General features: G+C 41.3%; 1 protein-coding gene across 2 annotated transcripts; it reads right to left on the minus strand.

Annotated features, from left to right (window-relative positions):
- Positions 1–10129: 10129 nt before the first annotated feature.
- On the minus strand, positions 10130–23720 carry Olr1 (oxidized low density lipoprotein receptor 1). Of its 2 annotated transcripts, XM_051173154.1 has the most exons (7): positions 23534–23720; positions 20574–20675; positions 18429–18665; positions 15255–15491; positions 13042–13181; positions 12311–12426; positions 10130–12032 (listed from the first exon to the last, which is right to left on the minus strand). In XM_051173154.1, the coding sequence occupies exons 1-7, from the start codon at positions 23616–23618 to the stop codon at positions 11882–11884; spliced, it is 1068 nt and encodes a 355-aa protein (XP_051029111.1). In that variant the 5' UTR covers positions 23619–23720; the 3' UTR covers positions 10130–11881. The 2 variants fall into 2 exon arrangements, with proteins under 2 accessions (XP_051029111.1, XP_051029112.1); XM_051173155.1 differs by lacking the exon at positions 15255–15491 and having other exon boundaries at positions 23534–23709.
- Positions 23721–25250: the final 1530 nt, after the last annotated feature.

The following is a 25250-nucleotide window of genomic DNA, read 5'->3' on the forward strand; positions in this document are numbered from 1 at the left end:
TTAATAAATCATAAGTATATATCCCTACAATATACTTTAAAAATCAATAACAATTATTATTCTTCAGTTAGTAATTTTCTTTTTTCTCATGTTTATGTTAGCCTACAAAACAATGGACTTCATGAAATTTCTGGACATATGTGCCATTATACTTTTTTCTCAGTTGTAACCCTTCTTACTCCTCTCTGGTTAGAAGCCACCACTAACCTGAGCTTGGTGTCACATACTCGTGACCTCAGCACATGAGAGATGGATATAAGAGGATTGCAGTTTCAAGGCCAGCTTGAGCTACACAATGAGAGACACCTAAAAAGAAAAAAGTCTGTCTATACCTGACATTAAAAAAAAATAAATGATAATGTTTCAAAAGCAATAACTTATAATCTCCTCTGTCTTCACCTAAACTCCATTGTCTGCTACAGTCAATGGCTTTGTGTGGTTCACTCTATAATCCTGAAAAGGAAAAACATTCTGTCTTTCCATGTATTCTGAGTTCTATGTCCAGCACAGTGTCTGGAGCCAGACAGGAAAGCAACCCTGCTTCTCATAGAAGTCATCATGCCAAACTATCAACAATTCCAACTTCTGTCCCAATTACAACTTCAGAAGGCAGGGGGGAATTGAAAAATGGAAAATGCTATTTTCAAGGAGGAAGCATTTTATCTATTTATTTTGGTTTTGTTTTAGTGGAAATATATATGTAATTCATTTAATTTTAACCTTTGCCCTACATTTAATTGAAAGTCATAGTATGATGTGATGTTTGGACATCTGTGTACAGCATGGAGTGGGTTTTTCTTGCGTATTTATTTTGTGCTTTGGATAACCTATACAGTTTGTCCTTCATCCTTCTGCTCACCACCATAGCTCCTCTTTGTTTTTTTGTTTTGTTTTGTTTTTGTTTTTCATTGCATTTACTTTTCATACATCATTGGCCATCCATTGACTAGTCAGACACTTGGCTTTTACTCTCTGTGCTTTTAATTACAGAATCTTACTTAACAGAGTGTAAGTGGGATGTAGTGCCAGATGGCCCCACGAGGGTCTCTGTACTGTCCTAGTTGGGTCAGCAGCAGCACCCGGTAGCCTTTTGTTCTTTGTGTGGGAATTTTATACAGTTGTATTTAGAATAAAGTGACTGAGCTTAAAATATTGGCAGAAATTCACAAGGCGTTTTTACAGATAGGAGTGGGCATCACAGTGTAAATAAATCTCCGATGCAACTTCTAAATTCAGGATCCAGAGACACAGCACGAGGTGGTGCCCTTTCCCCAGGGACTGCTGTGAAGCGACTGCCTTTAAAGTGTTTCAGTTTCTGATCTGGCTTCCTCCTGTGAAAATGTCTGTTGAAATCCATGTGTGCTGACAAAGAGGCAAAGCTGATTCCCAAGAATAAATCTCCTATGAAGTGTGGTCTAAGCCAGGCCTGAAGGAATAAACCAAAATCACACAATCACACAGCAGTGGTCAAAGTGAGGGCGCCATCTACAGCCTTGTTTTAAGAGTTTCAAGGCAAAACAGAAAATAAATCTCATCAGCTTGGGAGTCGAATTGCAGAGTTTAAGCAGGAAGAACCCGGATTGAGGTGAACAGCTGCTGTTTCCTCTTCACAGCCATGGCATTTAGAAGTTTTTGTTTGTTTTTAGACTCGTGTGGCTTTCTTAGTCATAGCTGTGTATGCCTATTTTATTTCTCATTTTCCAATGACCACTATCAATTTACAAGTTTTCACATTGAAAGAATTTTGTCTATTATTGTCTTATTTGTTGTCAGTTCCAAATATCTCAAGTAGTTGCTTCCCTATGTTAAATGAATATAATTGTATTCAACACAGACTCTGAGAATCGTGAGAATAGTCTCTGGGCATCTTTACTACCACCTACACTGTTCATGTTATAGAAGGATTCTCTTTAGACTTAATTCTCACTAAACGATCATTTGCTGAGTGAATGAATGAATAAATTAACTTAAAAATGAAAGAATTCTTATACCTTTGGTCAAGGCTAATTAGAATAACGGAAAAGCAAACTATTTGGTACAATTACTTTGATATCTAAGTTTACTGAAGCAAATAGGTTTTTTTTGTTTTGTTTGTTTGTTTGTTTTGTTTTTCAGACAGAGTCTCACTACATAGACTTGGCTGGCCTAGAACTTACTGTATAGACCATGACAGACTGAAGCTTGTAGATTTACACCAGCCTCTGTTGCAGGTTACCCTTGCCCCTTGGGGGATGGGGCAAGAAGATGCAGCACCAAGGATTCAGGCACTGGGAGTCAGTGAGTAGCAGAGTGTGCTACAGACTCTTTCATTAAGGAAGTTAGGCCCGCCTTTATCCCCCCTCCCAAGGTCCCATTGGCTCAGGCAGCTGACTCTGCTGCATTATCCTTCCCTCATTAGTGTCTTTGGGTCAGGTGTCTCTCTTCATCAGCAGTCTCTGGGCATAGAGGCAGGCTTGACTCAGGGAGAACATGCTTGCCATGCTTGCCATGCATGCTCATGCAGGCTGGCCTGGACATCTGGGCAGGGCGACTCCACCTTGGGTAGGCTGGCCACAGTTTCTCCTGTAAGCCTCTGCATCCAAATGCTATTTCTATCGTTGCTGAGACAAGGTCTTACACTGTAGCCCAGTATTCTAGTTTTCTGTTAGTTGCTGTTAGGGTGATTTAGGAGAGGACAAGGTTTATTTGGCCTACAGTTTCAGACTACTGTCCATCATTGAATGGAGTTAAGGCAGAAACTTAGGCAACTAATTCCATCACAGCTATAGTAAAGGCAGAGAGAAACAAATGCATCTTGCTGTCTGCCTACTTGCTTTCTAGCTGTCTTATGCAGTTCAGGAACCCCTACCTAGGGATGGTACTGCCCACTGTGGGCCACCCCCCTCCTATATCAATTAACAAGCCCCCTTACTAGAGAATGGTACTGCCCACAGTGGGCTAGGCTCTTCTTCATCAAATAACAAGCCCTCTTGTTAGGGAATGGCTCTGCCCACGGTGGACTAGGCCCTCCTACATCAATTAATTAGCTTGCTAGGACAATCTGATCTAGCAATTTCTCAGTAAAAGTTTTCTTCCCAAATAACTTCAGATTCAGAATTGACAGTTCAAGCTAGCCAGGACACTCAGACTGGCCTGGAAATATGTTGCCCAGGTTGGCCTTGAACTCAGAACTCTCTTGCTGTTTTATTCTCCTGAATTTAAACATTGGAGGTCTGTGCTCCCATAACTTGCTCCAGACTAGTTTTAAAAATCACACATTAAGCACTGTGTGTCGTTTCTAAAATATTATGACTATTAGGTATTTTTTTTAACTACTCAACCTTGAAATTGAAGCAAAGCAAGATAGTGTTTTATGGGCAATGTTAACAAACAGCTTAGCAAAAACAAGATTTGACACTTATGAATATTGAGGTAGATTCCTGTTGCTAGTGTTATGGGATGCTGTACTGGGCTTGAATTATTCATGGTGCTATTGATTTGCTTATTCTCTAAATGTTAAATTATAAATGAACTGTAGGGTGTGCTCATAACGAAGTTAGACAACTTAGGAAGTGCTGAGGCATGCAGCTGTTGGCTGACCCTTAACACAGACCATTAAGTTTCAATATGTTGTAACTGAAGGCCGGATTAATAACTGTAAAAGCCCAGATTGCTCCAAGTCCACACATAAGGCAATGAATAACCCAACCTTGTCATTCCTTGCAAGCCAAAACCCTCATTGCTCCCTCATTTTTTCCTATTTGCTTTCAGAAAACTGGAATGCTGTCAGACTCTGTTGCCCAGGCTGGTCTAGAGTTGATCAGGTAGCTCAGGCTGGCCTGAAACTCACAGCAATCATCCTGCCTTAGCCTCCCAAGTATAGCTTCAAGATTGAATTTTTCAGTGTACTCAGTGTATTTGAAAAGTTATGAAAATAAATTAGTGGCCAGAGGAAATGTAGTTTTTCTGGGTGAAGTTCTCTGAGACAATTCAGTCTTTGAGGATGTACCATCTTTTCCTCTATGGTAAAGTCCTAAGAAATCGCAGCATAAACTATGATGGAAAATAAAAGAGATGCCCCCCCATTTTTATGTGCAATGTGCATGACAGTATCTTCCAGGGCACAATGCCACAACACAAGATTCCTAAATAACGCTTATACACAGAGTTAAGCCCAAGTTAGTATCTTCGAGTTCTTTGTTCATTGTGCATAAAAGTTTTAAAATCTGTCAAAAAAAAAAAAAGAAAGAAAGAAAGAATATCTGTAGAATGTGGAAAGACAAAAACCAACTAACAAAGAAATAATGTAGAGAGCTAAGATTTCTGGAACTCACCAAACTCTAGGCACTGGAAGTACTCCACAAACTTTATAGATTCTCAAATAGCTATGAGGTAGCAAGTAATATTCCTGTTTTTCATCTGAAGACATGAAAGCACCATGACGGTCAGTAAGTTGCCCTTTATAATAGAGGAAGTCAGCAGCTGAATTTGAACGCAGATAGCCTGACACCAGAGCTCTGTGCTAAACCAGCATGCTCAAATCTTCATTAAGGAAATGTGCACATAAAAAACAACAAATTTACACTAGCAGTCAGTAAACTTTCTCTGAAAAAAATTAACATTGAGAGTAAATGTTTATAATTTTACAAGCTACTTACCCTCCACTGCATAAGTACTTTTTGTTCTACTTTTAAAAATGTATGTAAAAGAATAGTCTCAGCACACAGGACATAAAAAAGCCACAGGGAAAGAGTGGTAGTTGAGAACTGATTTAAATAATGTCAAGAATAAGAGCATTTCCAAAAGTTGGAATCAGTCAGTATTCCGTGTAGGAACTAACCAGGGATAGCCCGAGTGTTTCATGTGTGAACCATCTGGGATGGCCCAGATCAGAGACGCCACTTCAGAACAGAGGCTCGAGGAATGATGTAAAAGGTTCTATGAAGACTCCAGGCAACATGAGTGTGGGTTCATGTGGCATCAGCAGGGCTCCAGAAGACAGTTCTGTCATCAGTTTTGGAACAGCAACTATACCAAACAGCTATGAAATCCACCCTTCAGTATTAGACTCCAGTGTATTTTTTTTCCAGCTTATTTATATTTTCAGCAGGATGCATTTGTTCAGTACTCACTCCCCAGCTTAAATATGGATTTACCTTGGACTTTTTCCAAAAGCCAGGATGGACAGTCCAGTATTGCGTATGCCTTCCATTCCGTTCAAAACTAAAACGTGAGCTGACGCAAAGCAGTCATTTTCAAAACAGTGGATGAAAGTTAGACTTGACAACAAGATGGAAAAGAAACAAAGTAGGCTCTGTGGCTGTACAAACTTAGCAGGTTCAGAATGCGGCCAAGTCACCAAGAGGGCAGGAGGGGGGAGAGGATGTTGGGAAACTCCCTGAGCTGAGGGCTATGGAGAAACAAAGACACGAAGAGTTCATACATAGGCTAGCAGAGGAGAAGGAAGAACACAAAGACCGTGCAAGGTCACCAGAGCAACCGGCAATACAGAGAAAAGTCGAGGAAGGGAAGGAAAGAACGCGAGAAGCAAGATAAAGGGAAGGAGGAAAGAGGCGAGGAAGCGGGGGAGGAAAACAGAGTGAGCTACCGGTCTGTCAATCTTCAGTCACTGTAGAAATGGAGGTACCACCCTCTGAAGACCTAGGGGGTCCCTTCCCACCCTTCCTTTTGTCTTGGACTCACACCTAAGCCCTTCCCAGACTTGTTGCTCTCGGGCACCTCACTAGGAATTGTGATTGTGCTCTGGATGAGCTTGAGTTTTATATTTCTAACTGAAGTTTGTATTTCTAACACCCTTGGATTTTTGTTGTTCCTGTTTTGTTTTTATTTTTAACATGTTTGGTCATCCCCTAGTAGAAGAATTAACCTTAGGGGAGGAGTGACCATGGTAAATTATTTGTCACAAACACTATAGTTGTGAAGGCTAGGAGGAGGCTATGGGAGGTAAAATGTTTGCTATGAAAGGCTAAGAGACTATGTCTGCATCCCCAGCAGATGTCACTGACCTGTAACTCTGGTGTAGGAAGGCGGTAACAGGAGGCCTCCTGGAGCTTCCTGAGCAGGCAGACTAGTCAAAACCAAAGCCTGGGTCCAGTGGGGAAGTGACTGAAGATACCCAACATCAACCTCAGGTCTCCATCCTTGCGCATCGCATCTGCACGGGTGAGCCCCTCCTACCCCTAATACACACCAAGAACAGAAATGAGAGGACTGAGAGCAACTTACATTACAGAAAGAAAAGGATGTTGATCTAGGCTTCTGTAGTCACAGAAAAGACTTTCACAGATGGTTGTGAAATAATGTATCAAGTGTACAAGAGTAAGAGGGTTTCCTCCTTAGCAGACTTTCACTGCAGGGGGGGGGGGGAAACCCCTGATCTGGCAAGATGGCCTGAGTCCCATGCCTGGAAGTACATAGTGGAAAGAACAAACCAACACTCCGGAGTCTTCCTCTGACTTTCATATGCAGACACATACACAAGCACACACACACACACACACACAGAGAGACACACAAACACACAGAGAGATACACACACACATAGGCACATACTTCACACACACACACATAGATACACACACACACAGAGTTACATACACAAGGAACAGCAACATGCTCATAGTAAATAATCAGGGGGAAAACCTTTAGAAAAAAATACCTCATGATGAAAAGCCTTATCTTGATTTAAGAATGGATAGCACATGAAATGACTACTAGAGTTCAGATCCCCAGCACGTGTATAAACACTGGTCATGCTAGCATGGGCTTGTACTGACCATGGCAGGGTGGGGAGAAGGAACAAGAGTATACCAAGGGCTTGCTGGACTGCCAAGCTAATTTGTGAGCTCCACATTCAGTTCAAGACTTTGTCTCATGAACTAGAAAGTGGCAAATGAAGACAAGCCTCTGGCCGCTGTAGGCATCTGAATGTGCCAGTATTCCACATACAACATGTGTGTATTCACACAAACAAATGTATACTGCACACACACAAACACACACACAAGTACACACAAACTCACATGTATACATGCAGAAACACACACGCTAATAAAATAAAACTGTTTAAAAAAATAACTTCTTAAATTAACAAAGACTACCTATGTAAAATGAATAGTTGACACCATACTTAAAGTTCACAATCAAAAAGCAGTCATTATGAAAGCACGATGTATTGAATATGTTTAGATTACTTACACTGAAAATCCAGCAGCATATAGAAGAAAAGTTTTGAGGACAATGGAATGAGTTTACCAAGGCCTCAAAGTACAACACTAACATAAAATCCATTGCTTTTGAACACTAACGACAAATACTTATAAATCAAATTTGTAGGTGGTAATTCTATCTACAGCAACTTGAGAAGTATGAAATACGTAATGATAGTCTATAATGTATAAGATATCTGTACAATATCTGTACAGAAAATACAAAACATCGTCCAGAGAGAGCAAAGGGTGTGTAGAATGTGTGGATAAATATTTGCAAATCAACATTCTTTTCATTTTTCTTATTTTATTTTGAGGTAGGATCTCACTTTGTAGTCCTGGCTGGCCTTGAATTCATAGAGATGGAGTTGCTTGCTTCTGCATAATGAGAGCTGGGTTGAAAGGTGCGCGCCCCACCATATCCGGCTATGAATTAGCTTTTTAAAAGGTTTTAGCTTTCTTAAAATGTATCTATAGATTCAAAATTCAAAAAAGCGTTTTATGGAGTTGATGAGCCACTCCAACACTGAATATGAAAGTACAGAAGCACAAATCAACTGAAACAGCTTTGGGAAGACTGTGGTTCAAACATCCTCACAGCATGATTTCAGTGTTTATTATAAAGATCCAGTATTCAAAACAGTGCAGAGGCCACAGTCGAAAAATGTACAGAGAAGCCCCTGGGACAGAGCATGCAGAAACAGTTAGGCAATGTTAAGTAGCAACAGCAACCTCACTAGGCTGTTGAAACAATTGGGTATCCACACGAGAAACGAGGAGCTTCAATGCATGACTTGCAAAGAATCCAAAGCGAGTCATCGACCTCAAGGTAAAACTTGAAACTAAAGACTTTCTGGAGAAAAAGGCACAAGAGAAAATTTTGTAGTGTTGAGTCAGGCAGTGAGTTCTTAGACTGGTGCCTAAAATAGGAAAATGGAGTTTATCAAAATTAAAAATGTCTGTTTTGTGACTTTTTTTTAAAAGACAAACTGTAACCAAACAACAAGCAAACAAATAAACTGTGGTAGTTTAAATTTACTGATCCCCATATGCTCTTGAGGAGTGGTACTGTTAGGAGGTGTGCCTTTGTTGGAGGACCTGTGGCTTGTTGGAAGAAGTATGTCACTGTGGAGGCAGGCTTTGAGGCCTCGCCTATGTCCTATGTCCAGGCATGCACACTGTCTCAGGCCTTTTCCTGCTGCCTGCAAATCAAGATGTACCTCCCTTCTCCACTCTCAACCCCTTTTTCGGCACCAGGTCTGCCTTCACACCACCATGTTCTGCCATGACGATAATAGATTAAACCTCTGAGACTGTTAAATGTTTTCCTTTATAAGAGTTACCGTGGCCATAAAAATAGAAACCTTAACTAAGAAACAAACAAAAACTGCACCTTTGAGCTGGGCTTCTTCGCCTTCTTCTATGCCTATTATTTGTAGGTTTGGCCTTTTCATGGTGTCCCACATTTCCTGGATGTTTTGTGTTAAGGATTTGTTGGATTTAAGATTTTCTTTGGTCGATAAATCTATTTCCTCTAGTTTATCTTCAGCGCCTGAGATATAGGTTTGAAGAGAAAACTGACTATAGAGAAATGCCCAGAGACCTACAAGGAAAACCCTAACTAACAATCTGAGCAACAGTGGAAAGGCTACCTTAAATGCCCTTCCCTGATAATGAGATTGATGACTAATTTATCTGCCATCATAGAGCCCTCATCTAGTAGCTGATGGAAACAGAAGCAGACACCCACAACTAAACCCTGAGCTGAACTCCTGGAATCCAGTTGCAGAGAGGGAGAGTGATAAGAAAATGGGGTCAAGACCAGTCCACAGAAACCCACAGAGACAGCTGACCTGAACAAGGGGGAGGCATGGACTCCCAGACTGATAGCTGGGAAACCAGCATTGTACCAGCTCAGACCCCCTGAACATGGGTCTCAGTTAGAAGGTCTGGGCGGTGTAACGGACCTCTGACAGTGGAACCAGGATGTATTCCTGGTGCACGAAAGGATTTTGGGAGCACATTCCCCATGGAGAGATACTCCCTTAGCCCAGAGGCAGGAGGGAGGGCCTAGTCCCTACTCCAAATGACTTGACAGATTTTGTTGATTCCTTCTAGAAGGCATCACCCTCCCTGTGGAGTTGGGGAGAGGGTGGGATGGGAGGGAGGGAGAAAGAGGGAACTGGGATTGATATGTAAAATAAGAAAAAATTTTAAAAAAACAAAACAACAACAAAACTGTTGTTCCATAGCCTTTTTTATTCTCAAATATGTAAATCCCTCAGATTTAAAACCCAAGAAAATAAAATCTCCAAAAGACGTACCCAGTTATTTCATCATAGAAAACATACAGACAGTAAAAAATTACATTAAAATAAATACAAGATCATTTGCCACTTAAGAACTTCAAATGAAAACTGCAACTATAGACAGGTATATACCTATAAGAATAGCTAAACAGTTGGAGAGATGGCTCAGGAGTTGAGTGCTGGCTGTCCTTCCAGAGGACCTGGGTTCAGATCCCAGAACCTTACAGGATGGTTCACAATCATTTGTAACTCCAGTTCCAGAAAATACAGTGCCCTCCTCTGACCTCCTCTGGTGCCAGGCATGCATGTAGCACATAAACATACATTTAAAGAAAGAACTATTACAGATAAAATAAATAAATCTAAAAATTAAGATTTTTCCAAAAAAAAATGGTTAAAGTTATGATATTGACCATACTGGATTACGGTGAAGATGAAGAGGAGATGGGTCACTCTACACTCCTGGTGGGAATGCAAAGTGCCTTAACTTTGGCGAAATGTTTATTGGTTTCTCAGATCACTAACTATATGTCTATGTACTGCACGAACTGAACATCACACTTATAGGTACTTACCTGAGAAATCAGATCCTGGATGTAGCCAAAGACTTGCTCATGGACATTCATAGTAGCTTTATTTGTAGTTAAACCCAAACTGAAACAACCCAATGGCACCAACAAGTACACAGATAAACAACTAGCAGTATGTGCCCATACTGGAATGCTCAACATTTAAAAAAGAATGAAGAACTGATAAAAACACTGAGATGGAGATGTATGCATGCCAAAATAATAGCACCAAGTGAAAGATATTAGGCCAAAAACACATATTATGTAATTCCATTCATATAAACTGTAGAAGTCACATGTGACAATGCATTCCATTAACCTTAGAACTTGTGAGTCAGAGGGAGGACAAACTCTGTGAGTCAGAGGTCAGCCTGGTCTATAAAGTGAGTTTCAAGCCAGCCAAAGCTACATAGTGAGATCCTGTCTTACACACACACACACACACACACACACATACATACATACATACATACAAATATATACACTCTGTTCATCATCTTGGCTATGGTGATATGATCACCACAGTTTATAGTGTTACAGATTCAATTTATTGTAAGTTCATTACACAGAAAAACTACCAATGAAAAGGTAATCCCTGTCTCATCTTCCTAAGGACCCAAGGATGCATCTATCGCATATAAACACACACACACACACACACACACACACACACACACACACACACACACACACACGACTGTTGGCCTAGAACAATGGAACATTTCCTTCAAAGTGGAAGTGTTTGGAAGTTTGTGGGGAAAATGGAGGCTTTGAAAATAGAAGTTTCTTAGCTCATTTGTTACAATAGAACACTATTTTTATACCCAGATCATGTTGCTCTTAAGAACTTTTCCTAAAATTTAGTTTCTTTCATTTTGGTCACATGTGTTTCTGAATTGTAGCATTGCATGCCAGGATCAAAAAAAGGTTGTCTACAAGGAATGTGTAGCTTACGGGGGAAATCTGGTTTTGCTTTGGGGAGTCACATGCTATATGGTTGTAACAAACACTGTTTTAAAGGGCTAAAGCCACAATACTGTTTGGTAGAGGGAAGAGGAAGAGATAACTTATGTAAGAACCCATCACAGGGGTTGGAGAGGCAGCTCATGATTAAGATTACTGGCTGTTTTTCTATGGGTCATGAGTTCAATTCCTAGCACCTACATAGCAGCTCACAACCACCTGTAAATTCCAGTTCCAGGGGATCTTATGAATCAGGCACTTGTGTGGCACATAGGCAAAAACCCCATAAACACAAAATAAACATGAAATTAAAAATGTAAATGGTGCAGTATGGAAATGGACCGCATTTACGAAGGTGAAGCTGTGGCTCCTGGCAGGAACGTAAGTTCCTTCTTGCAGTGTGGCTTTTCCTCTGTTCTGATTCTTTGCCTGTTGCGTCACAGGCGTATTTCCTTTCTGAACCCTTTGCCTGCACTTGAGCAGGTTCTCCACATTCTGTTTTCCATGCAGCTCCCATAAGGCACACTGAGGTATAGGAGACTGAACAGAAAGCAGGAGTCATCATTTAAAACAAGAAAGAGATGCAGGATTGCAGGGTGGCTGGGAGGCTGGGGAAAGGCAAGGCTAATACATACGGATAAACAGTTGAACTCACAACGTCTGATACAAAGATGTCCAACGACTGGATCCCCAGTCCCTGCTTCTGTTCCTTGCCTCTGCTGAGGCGAACTGATGCTAGCAGTTAGCTGACAGCTGTCAGGAAATCATGTTTTACATTCAAGTGAGCAAGAATAGCTTAAATTTCGTAACAACAGTCTAAGGTCTGTTCCCTTCAAATTGACTCTGTTAGCAATAGCTTTGCCCGCTTCTCGCATATGCTGAATGCAGTTAAAATGCAGTGGTCAGCAAAAATAGCTCCATTTTGAATGTATACACAGGTGCCTGATGGATGAGTCTGGGAAGGAATTCCTCTGATCTTAAATCTGCAGGTGTAGAAAAAAAAGAAAAGAAAAAATGACATGTAGCATCTTTGTGCTAGAAACCAATTCTTTCTCCAAGCTTGAAATCAGCAGTAATGTGAAAGGAAATGCCAGCAAAGGTCTAAAGGGGCAAATAGCAAACCCTCGTGCGACTTTCAAGGATTCCTCACTCTTCATTCTGATAAGGAGAGGACACATGTGGACTGTGACAGTGACTTCAAAGCATGTCCAGCCAGGAATAGAACACTCACAATGGGCTCCAAGATGAGAAATGAACTTACAAGTGAGGACGCAAAGGAGGGCCATTCTCCCACAGCCATGGGTCGTTTTTTTTCTTCCGGTGCAATCCCATCCAGAATGGCGAGGTGGAGTGAGAAGTTGCTTGCAAGATGTAGTTCTGTGGAAACACACCCCTCTGACTTCAGAGTAATTCAAACTAAATATCACAAAGATCTTCAGCATCCCTTGGTTGTTTGATGGCAATGTTTACAGAAGCCTATGGAGACTCTATGTTCATCCTATAAGCCCAAGGCCAAGTATGCAATCAGATCAGGGAAGGGGGGTGGGGAAACAGCTATTTTCCCTCTCAAACAAGTATTCCTCCGTGTGGTGACCTGAATGAAAATGGCCCCCATGGAGAGTGCAGGTGTGGCGCTATTGGTGTAGGTGTGGCTCTGTTGGGAGAAGTGTGTCACAGGTGGTGGGCACCGGGGTTTCAGAAGCTCAAGGGAGGCTCAGCATCGCTCTGCCTGCTGCCTGGGAATTCAGATGTAGAACCCTCAGCTCCTCTTTTAGCACCAAATCTGCCTGTGTGCCACCATGCTGATAATGAACTAAACTTCTGAAATGCAAGCCAGCCCCAATTAAATACTTGTCCTTATAAGAGTTGCCATCCTCATGGCACTTATTAATGGCAATAAAAGTCTAAGACATCCTCCCCCAGACCTAAGCCTGATTCGTTATTTTTTTACTAGCCCATAATCTATCCCACCATCACCCCCAAATGACTCACCAGATCGTCTATGCTACTAATTTGTAGCAGCTGAGCATCCAAAGACAGGCAGTTTTCTTGACTCTTTGCCCAGTAAGACTGTGTATAAGAGAACAGGTAACACCTTTCTTTATGCCATAACCAGTCTTGTGGACAAGGACCTAGGAAGAGTTAACAGAACACATGAGTTCTGAGCAAAGGCATTTCTTCGGTTCTTCCTTAGAATGATACCCAGATTCGACAAATACCAGAATGGCAAAAATCTTTATGTCCTCATTGTTAAATCCCTTTTTTTACATTTTATTTTTATTGTATGAGTTTTTGCCTGCATGTATGTATCTGTGCCACATGCACGTGGTTCTCTCAGAGGCCAGCAGAGGGCGTCAGATCCACTGATCCCAGAGTTGCAAACAGCTATGAGAGGCTACATGGGTGGGCGGATCCTTTGGAAGAGCAGCCAATGCTCTTAACCACAGAACCAACTTTCCAACCCTTGTTTTCCTTTATATCATTTTTCTTCTGTTGAAAAAGGGGTGGCTTTTCTTTTTTTTTTTTTTTTCATACAATAGATTTTGATTATGGTTTCCCTGCCTCCAACTTTTCCCAAGTTCCTCCTCCTGTCTTTTATATTTCTTATATTTCTAAAGACAGAAAGGGTGTTTTGGGAAGAAGAAGAGCTGAAGCATCCTGATTTTAGTAAACTGGGTTGACTCTCAATTTACCATTTCATTTCCCTTCTCAAGAGACAAAGTTTGTATGCAAGTCTGTACTTTCATTTTTTTTTTTAAAAGTTTTGTTTGAAATTACAAAAACAAGAGTTAAAGAAATGGATTTTATTGGGTCACTCGCAAAGATAGACATGCATTAAAAAAAAGCAAAAACAAACAAACAAACAAAAAAAAAAAACCTTTCTGATTCTGTTCTATCTCCAAATAACAGAATTAGTTCTGGCTACTTTATCTCCTTTTATCCTTGCGTTGTCCAATACAGTTGTCAATGGGGCTTCTGAAATGAGGTAAGTTTGGAGTTACCTGTGTTTGCATTTAAAGCACACATGTGATTTTGAGAGCTTCATGAGACTAGCCCATTGAGAACCTCACAGGTTCATGTTAAATGAGTTTTTCAGATGTTTTGGTTAAGTAAATTATGCCGGCACAATTATTTCCCTTTGCTTTTTTTTTTTTTTTTTTTTTTTTTTTTTCTTTCTTTAAACATGTTCATGGTAGAAAATTTACTGTCACATAGTAGCTCACATTCTTTTGGACAAGTTTGATTTAGGTAGAATGTTGTATTGGTATAAAATGAGCGCTCTCAATCTCAGTAAATAAGATACTCTCAGCAGCAAATTTTCTGGGGGATCCAGCAAACTGGTCTATGGGAAAAGGCAGTAAGTAGCCTGAGGTGTCAACATCTGCATGCTGACAACTCCCAGGGAGAAATAACTTACAGCCTAGACAGATGAACACCAGCAAGTTCCACAGGATGCCCCACATCCCACCAGCAAGAGAGTGTTCCCCACTCCTCCACAGACCTAGTTCCATAGGTCACTTCCGCCCCTGGCTCCACCCCCAATGGGCGTGACTAGTGCCACAGAAGCAGACAAAGTGAATATCTCACTACAACCACCAACCTCAATGTGATGGTGACACACAAGAGACTGCCTTTTCCTCTGCAGTGTAACCAAAATGGGGAAAAGTCCTTAGGAAGAGTAAAATTATGACTTCAGTTGTCACTGTGGCACAAACCCGCCTGATAATTTTATGCAGGCAAGCTGTACCCGAAAGGCAAAAAACTAATATGGTAATTCCTGCCTGCAACCCCAGTACACAGAAGACTAAGGCAGGAGAAATCCCTTGAGTTCAAGGCCAATCTGTTCTAAATAATGAGTCCCAGGTCAACCTGGACTACAGAGAGAGAATCTATCTAAAACAAAAGAAACAAAACTACAGAACAACAAAAACAGAGAGAGAGAGAGAGAGAGAGAGAGAGAGAGAGAGAGAGAGAGAGAGAGAGAGAGAGAGAGAGGAAAATGTTAAGCCTACAAGAAGGAGAGCTCCATCAAATTAGAGGTGTCCGAGACTTCACGCAGGCTAGGGTGGAAATGGCACTGTCAGAGAGCTTGTGTAGAGCACTCGAAAGGCGTGCTCTCTGTGTGGTGTGGGAGTTTCACAAAGCCTACCTAAGACTGAGAAGAGAGCCCACCACCATCCCTCTTCACTGCCCCTCCCCTGTACCTGAGAAGTTTGCAGCTCTCTGCAGGGAATTTTGGAGGTTCAGGTTTTGCTGCACAAGCTCCTCCTGCTGTTTGGTTTTCTCCTCCAGCTGCCAGGTGAGGGTGTCTATTGTGTCCTCGAGTTCCTTCTGTGAAGCATTTGCTGCCTGCTGCTGGGCTAAGATCTGTCCCTCCAGGATATGTTTCTGGTGAGTAAGGTTTGCTTGGTATTGCTTTAGGAGGTCAGATACCTGGAGTACTAAATCACAGAGAATTAAGACTCAGCCTCTGCTCTCCAGTGCAAATGCTGCCACTGGATGATGCCCAGGACATTAAAACACACACTCAGTTAATCTATCCTGACAACAGATGCGTGTTGACAGAAACAGTTTACCCATTCGAGCAACAATGGAGGAATAAATGTAAAGGAATGAATGAAAGGCTGCTGCAGCACAGGACTCAACAGAAAATCCAGAGTTAGAGCTTACTAGACTTTTTTATCTGAGGAGGTTAGGGGGGAAGACACACTCTCTTGATTTTTTTTCAGACCCCCCCCCCTTCTTTTTTCTTCGTTTGCATCCTCTATGCTTTGTTTTCCTGGTGATTTCCTTCTCTCATTCTTTATGTTTCCCTTCTAGTTCCTTCTGTCTCTCTCATTGTTGATATTTTCCATCTAACTCATTTTAACTCTGTCATTCTTGATGTTTTTCTCCTAGTCTATTTTAACTTTGTTCTTTGTCTATTTTAACTCTATCATTATTCTTTTTCTTACAGCTTGTATACCCCAGCAAAATCTTTCGGGCAATATAAAAATTACAATGTAGTTACGTTCTGTTTTTCAAGTGAATGTGCACAAGAAAAAGGCAGCAGGTTTTCCACAAAGACTTCACATATTACAGGTGAGAAAAATTATCCAAGAACCCACATACATTCAAAACTAAGCAACTTGTTATAGATTAACCATATAGGCAAGCAAGATATTCTTCTTAGTCTGGTCTTTTACTGGCAAACTGCAGCTTTGCAGTTACAAAGAAATGGCCAATTACTTTATTACTTATCTTGAAAGGCGATCTTATAAAGAATCTTAAAGGAATCACAAACCTAAACTTTCATATATGAAAAAGAATCCATCAACTCTACTTTAAATCTTTTGGGTGTATAGCCACTCATCAATAGTTTCTTACAACAGGAGATTGAGGGCAGGGATGGATACAAGGAATTAATCAAAACCTTGGATTGGCAACCAGTTCTAGCAAGCAAAGTATGTCAGGAAGCAACAACTGGGCTGCTTTATATTTTTGATCCATGAATATATAGCTCAGCCATGTGTCCTTGGGGACTTTAAATTGTTTTCTGGGATAAAAATCAAAGCTATTATCAAAACATCTGATCTAATCCGAAGTTATTTTAAAGCTTTGTTTCAGCTAATGATGCACACCAAAAATCTGTGAGTGCATCTTTCAGCATTAAGAGAATTAGAGCCAGCCTGGCTCCTGGGTACTCAATCGTTTTCCTTAATCATTAACCTGAACTGTGACCTGTGCAGCCTTTAGGTGAAATTCATAGGTCCTAGCTGTGTTGCATTTATTTTTATTCATCAAAACTCTATAAACTAACATTATTATCAATCAGACAGTACATCTTAGCAAAGAATCATCTTAATGATAATCCACAGGTAAAAATGCCCAGTAGAACTGTATGTTTCCACGGGATAAACACACTACATTACAGGCAGTGGGGATCTCCAGATACCCATTCACACCATGCCAGATACCAGAGGAAGATGGCAGGGGGAAACATTAAAAGCACAACAAAAGGAAAAGACACCTTCTGGTCAATGATCTCAGGCCCTTGCCTATCTGAGATTCACCCAACAAGGATTTTACTCTTCGTGGTCAGACACCCTGAAGTCAATTGCAATCTGCTGTTCTTGTGACATGGCCACCAGGATGACACTAGTCAAAGGTTGGTCTTTCTGAAACTTTCTGATGATTTTTGCAAAGTTAAATTACCCCTCTGATACTGAAAGCATTTTTTTTATTTTTGTTTGTTTGATCTTTCCATGTAGACCTGCCTGGAACTCGTAATGTACACAAGGCTAATCTTGAACCCAGAGATCTGCTTGCCTGTCTTCCAGTGCTAGGATTAAAGGCATGCCCTACCATGCAGGGCCTGAAAAAACTTATAATCTGAGTAACTTTACACCAAACCACCCATTATTATTATTACCAAAGTCTATCCTTCTCTCAGTATTTTACTATACAATGAAGGGATGGCTATGTATTATTATATAATCTTTACTTAACAAAATCGCACAATTGAATTGTTAGCAACACAAACAAAAGTTGGAGAGATGTGATGTTGAATGGCACTTAATTGCTAATCCTGAGACAAGCACCCTTATCCGTGCACTTCCCAAGAAGGGACATCTGACTCTGGCACACCTAACTCTGTAATTAGAAGGCATACCTTACTTAATTACACAGTGAAGGAAAACTCAATAACACATAAAGCTTCTGGGCTAGTACACAACCTGTTCTTTGCCTGCCTGCCTGCCTGCCTGCCTGCCTGCTACATTCTGAATCCCTATAAACAGATGAAATCATCTCAATTCCTATATAAACTCACTCTTCACACTTCTATTTTTTATGGATTCTGAACTACCTACCTACACCTTCCAAGTCAACTGACCTCCACTGCTTGTACTTAGACAGATGCCGTGTCCATCCAAGAAAAAGTGTCCCAGAATGAAGCTAACATGGGAGCTGGGGTAAAGAACTGCAATGACAGGAAGACTCTTGAGGGCAGGGAAGCCAGCCACTGAGAAGCATTTGGATGGAAATAATAACACACCTGTGACAGAAGCAGTAACGAGGTGGAATAGGATGGCACTCCCACACAAATCTCAAAGCTACAATTGAAAAGAAAGAGAGAAATGGAGAAAGGAAGGAAGGAAGGCGAGAGAGAGAGAGAGAGGAAAATGTTAAGCCTACAAGAAGGAGAGCTCCATCAAATTAGAGGTGTCCGAGACTTCACGCAGGCTAGAGTGGAAATGGCACTGTCAGAGAGCTTGTGTAGAGCACTCGAAAGGCGTGCTCTCTGTGTGGTCTCTGTGTGGTGTGGGAGTTTCACAAAGCCTACCTAAGACTGAGAAGAGAGCCCACCACCATCCCTCTTCACTGCCCCTCCCCTGTACCTGAGAAGTTTGCAGCTCTCTGCAGGGAATTTTGGAGGTTCAGGTTTTGCTGCACAAGCTCCTCCTGCTGTTTGGTTTTCTCCTCCAGCTGCCAGGTGAGGGTGTCTATTGTGTCCTCGAGTTCCTTCTGTGAAGCATTTGCTGCCTGCTGCTGGGCTAAGATCTGTCCCTCCAGGATATGTTCCTGGTGAGTAAGGTTTGCTTGGTATTGCTTTAGGAGGTCAGATACCTGGAGTACTAAATCACAGAGAATTAAGACTCAGCCTCTGCTCTCCAGTGCAAATGCTGCCACTGGATGATGCCCAGGACATTAAAACACACACTCAGTTAATCTATCCTGACAACAGATGTGTGTTGACAGAAACAGTTTACCCATTCGAGCAACAATGGAGGAATAAATGTACTTGGAAGGCTGCTGGGGAATTTGCCCAAAATGATTCAGAATTTATGGACATAAAAGTTGTTCAGTTGTATTTTCGTGATTCCAATTCTATTGTAATTTTTATTAGTAATCATGTAGAGATTTCTGAATAAAAAATGCACAGCTTTATTTTTGTTTAGATTTTTATGTGAAGTGAAAGTAACGGCAGGGAATAATATAGCCCAGTAGCAAGTCTGCGGCAGGTGGGGTATTGTTCAATGGCAGAGGACTTGGTCATCATGCCAAAGCCCATGGGTTTTAAAGTAAAGAAAAGGATGGGTATAAGCTCCAGGGATCCTCCCCCTAGGTGAGGAGCTACTGGGATGGCTGCTGGAAAGGGAGTCAGCTTGTTTGCTCCATGGATGTGGCTCCTGTGATACCACCCATGCTCCAGCAGATGGCCCTGCATCCATGTACGTATAGGCGACATTAAGTGGTTTAAAAATTAGAAGCAGAGCACATGAAATTCAGAGGAAACGGGGGTGTAGTGTTGGGAGGGAGATGGGAGTAGGTTTGATCAAAATGCATTATATACATGAATATGAAACCCTTGAATAGTAATAAAGCAAAACAAAAATTTTAAGATAGCGACAAGGTAAAAACTAATATAATAGAACAAATATAATATTGGCAATCTATAGTTGTTGCCTCTCCCCTAGGAGGAATTGTCATTAGCAATTTATTCTGCTTAATTCCTCTTTAGCTCCCTCCTCCCCCCCCCCCTCCACCCTGTCTACACCGCAGACTTCCTAATTTTATTTAGGAACTCTTGACATTTGCCTTCATTTTTAGGACAACCACCCATGAAATATTTGTAAATTTCTGTATGATGTCATTGAGAGTGGATTTCGTTTTAGCCACACAACAGTTTGGGATGGTGGAGACAGAATGAATGTTATGCAATCCAGCAGAAATGAACTCTGTCCTAGGAATTCAGCTCCGTTTTGGAGCACAGGTCACTGCTGCCCCTTTGCTTCAAGGCCTAATCTGAGCCTGCTAGATGGTGATGGGCTCCTTACTTGCAACTACTGCCATCGAGTGGTATCCTTTGCCCCATCATTAGGATACCCCCATCATTAGGCTCTAGTGCCCACAGATAATGTAAAACAAACAAACAAAACACCATTACACTGACTTAGACATGTCAGAAGCAAGTGGTACTTCTGGGGCTTTACATCTTGGATCCTGGCTGGCAGAATAACCCAGCACCAAAACCTGTTCATGCAGGCTGATGCAGGGAAAATACTATCTTTCCTTTTAGCCATTCTGGTCCTTTTTGTCATGTGTTCTTTTCCCCTTCCCTACATGTTATAAACTCAAAGTACATTTTGCTCTTGGTGTTTTTCTTATTTTAATGGAACAATTAATTATGATTCTTAGCATCTAGTCAAATTCATCAAAACAAAGCTGAGAAGTATTTCTTTTCCTCTTGGGTTGCTCTGATGACCCTATGTATTAGAAACTTCGAGTTATTATCAAATTATTCTGGGATGTAAACAGCATCCTCCATAAAATTATGAAGCAAAACAAAAACACTCCTATGAGTAGTCTTCATTCCATGCCCCTCTCCAGTGGAGGGATGAACACAATATATCCATTAAATACTTGGCTTCTTCTCAAAGCATCTTCCCAAACTGAATCTAAATCTAGGCTGATCTATAGTTGCTATGAGTTGTGTTCATAACCCTCATTGCCCGCCTCCATTTCCCTATTTCAACACTTACATTGCATCCACTGTACAATAAGGGTCACTGATAACCCCACACAAAGGATGGCCAGAGTCATAGCAGCAGGGCACCACCATGGGGAGGAAAGAAAATGCAAACCTGCAGGGAAGGAGAGTCAGAAAATTGGAAAAGACACAGGCAAGTCGTCAAGCCTGGCTCTGTGCTCTGTACCTCTTAGTCCCCTCCCCAATCCCACTGGGTCTGAATGTGTGCAGGTGGGACCATACGTGGTTATGGAACTGAAGTTAATTACTCGTGGTCTACATGGGGAAAATAACAGCTGGGATCCAGTGAGGTATCAGAGGCTAAATACTTGGTCCTAAAGCTTTTACTTCATCTGTTCTATGCACAATGCCCTTCATGGAACCCTCAAGGCAGCCTAACTTCACCTACGGTGCAGAAAGCCTGACATTTATATACACATATACACAGGTATTCATAAGTAACATTATGCAAACAGCTGTCAGATGCCAAGCAAAATATTTTAGCTGGTCACGTGAGATTTTCCCCAAGAACTTGTATGCCTAATGTCACAACAATCAATTTTTATTAACCAAAGGAAACTAGGAATGAAACCTTGATATGCACTTGGCTCATCATAATAGCCTGCCATGCACTATGTTAATGTGGTGATCCCCCTACAGTAAATAGTAATATAAATCCCAAAGCTCACATATGGCAGGGGAATCATTTGATGTTTCCTCCCTGAGGTATGGCGAGTCAGCTAAAAATGTGTATTCCAATTGGGATTGCAACAATTCTGGTGCAGAGGCAGATGAAGCCAACTTGAGGCATCCAGGCCTATTAGCCCCAGATAATAATTCCCTTAGTTTTTCAAACAAGTCACACAGCTCTCAGACATGAGAATGCGCAGTTATGTGTCCCAGGATTGAATAACCAGAAGCACTACAGACTGCAAGAGGAAAACAATGTATTTGGTTTCCTCCCCTTGTAAGATAAACAGAGCACTGATATTATTCTCCTCTACACTTAAAGGGGAAACCTAAAGCTTCAGTCCCTAGTTTGAGAGCACACATGTGCCAAACCTAAAATGTAGGACTTTGGGTTTTACTTTGATCTTGCTTGAGACAACGCTTACTTTGTAGTCCACACTGCCTTGGAATCTACTAAGCCCGGGATGGGCTCAGATTGGTGAGTGCTCTTGCCTCAGCCTCCCTAGTGCTGGGCTATCAGGGCATGCAGTACCACATCTGGCTCTAAACATAGGCCTTTAATCCAATATTTATAAGCCACAATGCTTGGAATGTGAATCACCAAGCTTTTGGTATGAATTTGGTAAAAGTCTGTGTCAATCAAGCTGGGCTCCCATGTGTTAACAATCTCTGTTAGACTCTATAGATAATTTTTTTAAAAGATAGAAATTGTCATCAGAGGAAATACAGCCCATTCTCTGGCTGAATGATTTCTGTCCCGGCACTTCTGGTGAGTTGGACGACAATGGAAGACAGTAATACCTTTTACTAATGGTTACCTACCCTTGGCCCCTGGCAACATGTATCTGTGCTCAAGAATCCCTTTCTCTTTCACACTCCAGTATTCATCCCACATTGTATGCCCACAACTCAAAAGAAAACACCAATCCCATGAGCCACCCATGTGAAAGGAAGACACGTGTTCCTTTGAGCTACAAGATATCTCCATCCCATCTCGGCGGTAGGAATTCTCAGTGGTCTAATTCTCACCTGATTTATGGCTATTAGCTAGAAAACAACCTTTCGTCAGTCAATAAACAAACAAACAAATATTTCTTCACTAAATTCAGTGCCTCATGTATATAGTTCGCAGTAGGTCACAAATCTAACCAAGGATCTTAAAGAATTATATTTATGGCAAAAGTCTGGCAAGCAGTGGTTACTGCACAAATAAAAAATGGATGGTTGGACAAATCAATGGCTGACATAAGTTCTTGAGTCTACTATTAAACACCAGCACTTCTTCACGGCAAGCTAGTTCAGTGCTGGTCTACCACTGAACACCAGCACTGTCTTCACTCTGAGCTGGTTCAGCCACTCAGATGGTAAATAACACCATACCCACCCTTATTCTACCCATGGAAAGAGGTCAGTCTTGTTTGCAGACACAGTCTGTCTTTCTTCCTCTTCTTAGGTTTTGTACCCCCCCCACACACACACACATGGTTAGTCTCTGTGTAGCCCAGGCTGTCCTGGAACTCACTCTGTAGACCAGACTGGACTGCTCCTGTCTTTGGAGTCCTGGGATTAAAGGCATGCACTCCCACTACCAAGCTGCTTTTCTCTTAATTTTTATAAAATAATAGATATTTTGTCTGTAGTTGTCTACAGAATTGAAGTTATCAATTAAACCTAGGTGGTTCAACTTACTGAATTGGCTAAACATAAATGACAATTTTTCACAGCCATGATAGACAATGAAGTCTACTGTGTATTCAGCCATATTGAATTTGCTTTAGATAATTCACAAAGCACTTCGATGACACATATAAAAAATAATCACTGTGTGCTCTGAATGAATTCATTCCCTGCATTTTTTCATGAACTGGATTCTGCATATATGAAAATCTGTGGTATGATTTTGGATCCACTGTATATGGTTCCACAAAACTAAGCGGCTTCATTAACCCTTCTGATTTTGGATTAGCTCTCTGCAGAAGGCAGATAATACCAGTGCCACACTTCTAAACTTCAGTTTAAAGAGTCAGAGGAGTCCCTAATTCAAAGTCACAGCATGGATAACAGCCTACAGCAAAGAATAGTACAGATAAGTTAATATCTTGAATTCTACTTGGGTTTTTTTTTTTTTTTTTCTTCTTCTTCTTCTAAATAAGTGGTATTAGTCTCTTGATTTCCTGGCGTTTGAATGTTTATGCATTCTAAAGCCATTCTCTAGTACATCCATTTCCCTTTCTTAGCTAAGCCTGGCATTCTGTCTTCCAAGCGTCCACCCATTCCTGGTACCTTTAGCCTTCCTGTGACATAACTTCTGATCAAGCTGCTCATTCACAGGCTTCATCTTGTCATCAAAAGTCATTTCCAAATTCATGCCAAGAGTGAGAAACTGAAGCAGTCAAGGATCTCAGCGAACTGCCAGTGGGCGAGCTTCTGGTGCGGTTTAAATAGTGACTCTTATCTAGCAGAGGATGACTCAGCCTTCACAGGAGGAAGGGGAGACTTTGCTTCATATTGGAAAGTTGGCTAACACGAATTCTTAGGTTGTGTCTGTTGTGGGTGGGGAAAATGGTAATTCCAGTCCTGTTTCATGACCTTTCACTAAGAAAAAGACAGCAGGAAAAAATGCACCATGCATTACAATTATAGGAAAGACACTGAAGACTTATCAGATAAGGGCTCGAAACTCAAAGGAAGCACATACTTCAGGCTAGGTTTGTAGAAAGGAATGCGACTTCATTGTCCACGTGTATCTGTTTGCCGATTCACTGAAACGTATTGTCACTACATGGTATCTTTTTATAAGTAGTACATTTCACTTTTTATGGTATGAATTAACAATTAGACATGTAATATAAATCATGTAAGATTGGCATTTCTAGCCATGCTATCCTGGGTGCAGGACTCAATAGGGGCATTCTTGCACATGGTGACTTCAAACAACAGCATGAGCCCATTGAAACTAAATAGAGTAAGTTTTTGGATTTTCCCCTAGGTCTGCTTTCTTGGGGAAATACTTATACTGAATACTTATATGTGTCTGTGATTTGAAGGTAATGTATATTTGGCAATGTTTCAATTGTCAGGTATAGTGTCATAAGCCTGTGCGGGAGTGTGTGGGGGAGGTAAAGAGCCAGGTGGATCTCTATGAGTTCAAGACCATCCTGGTCTATAATACTGAGTTTCAGGTCATCAAGGGTGCCACAGTAAGCTCTGTCCCAAAACAATTTTTTTTTAAAAATGATAATGTTTCAATAGGAACTTAAGAGATATTGTGAAAAATTACTAGCTTTGTGTGTTTGCTTGTGTTCATGCACAACGCAGGTGCAAATGGAGGTCAGAAAGCAACACAGGTAGGTGCTGATGGGCCCTGGTCTCCCACTGTTTAAGCAAAGGTCTCTTGTTTGTTGGTGCATGCTCTAGGCAAGCTGATCTGCAAGATTCCAGGACCCTCTCCTATCTCTGCCCTCCATCTCACAGAAAGAGTACTGAGATTACAGACAGGTGTGCCTGTGATGGGCTTTAGAGGAATTCCAGGGATGCTAACTCCGGCTCAGCTTTAGCATGTGCCTTTTCAAAAGGAACCCCTTATGTTTTCTGGAGTTTGTGTGTATAAGACTCTACAATAGCTGAATTGTGTTTTAAACCACTTACAGAAAAAGCAGAGTGGGGAAAGGAAGAGGTAAAAGAATGGGTAAGCTATCTAGGAAGTTACATATGAAAAGCCACCGGTACTGATACTGTATATGGGATTCCGTATTCTTCCTCCATGCCAAGCTTTGAGTTTTCCCTCTTCCTATGTAGGATATCCAGCACAAGTTGAGAACAGCTTATCTGCCATGTAAAGTTTCCTTCTATCACACAGTTCACAAAACAGCCCATAGAGCCAACACCTTATCAAAGATGTGCATTTAAAACACACACACACACACACACACACACACACACATGCACGCATGCACGCACACACGCGCGCGTGCACACACACACACACCAAAACAAACAA

Source organism: Phodopus roborovskii, unplaced genomic scaffold, assembly GCF_943737965.1.
Source record: "Phodopus roborovskii unplaced genomic scaffold, PHOROB, whole genome shotgun sequence".
Lineage (NCBI taxonomy): Eukaryota > Metazoa > Chordata > Mammalia > Rodentia > Cricetidae > Phodopus > Phodopus roborovskii.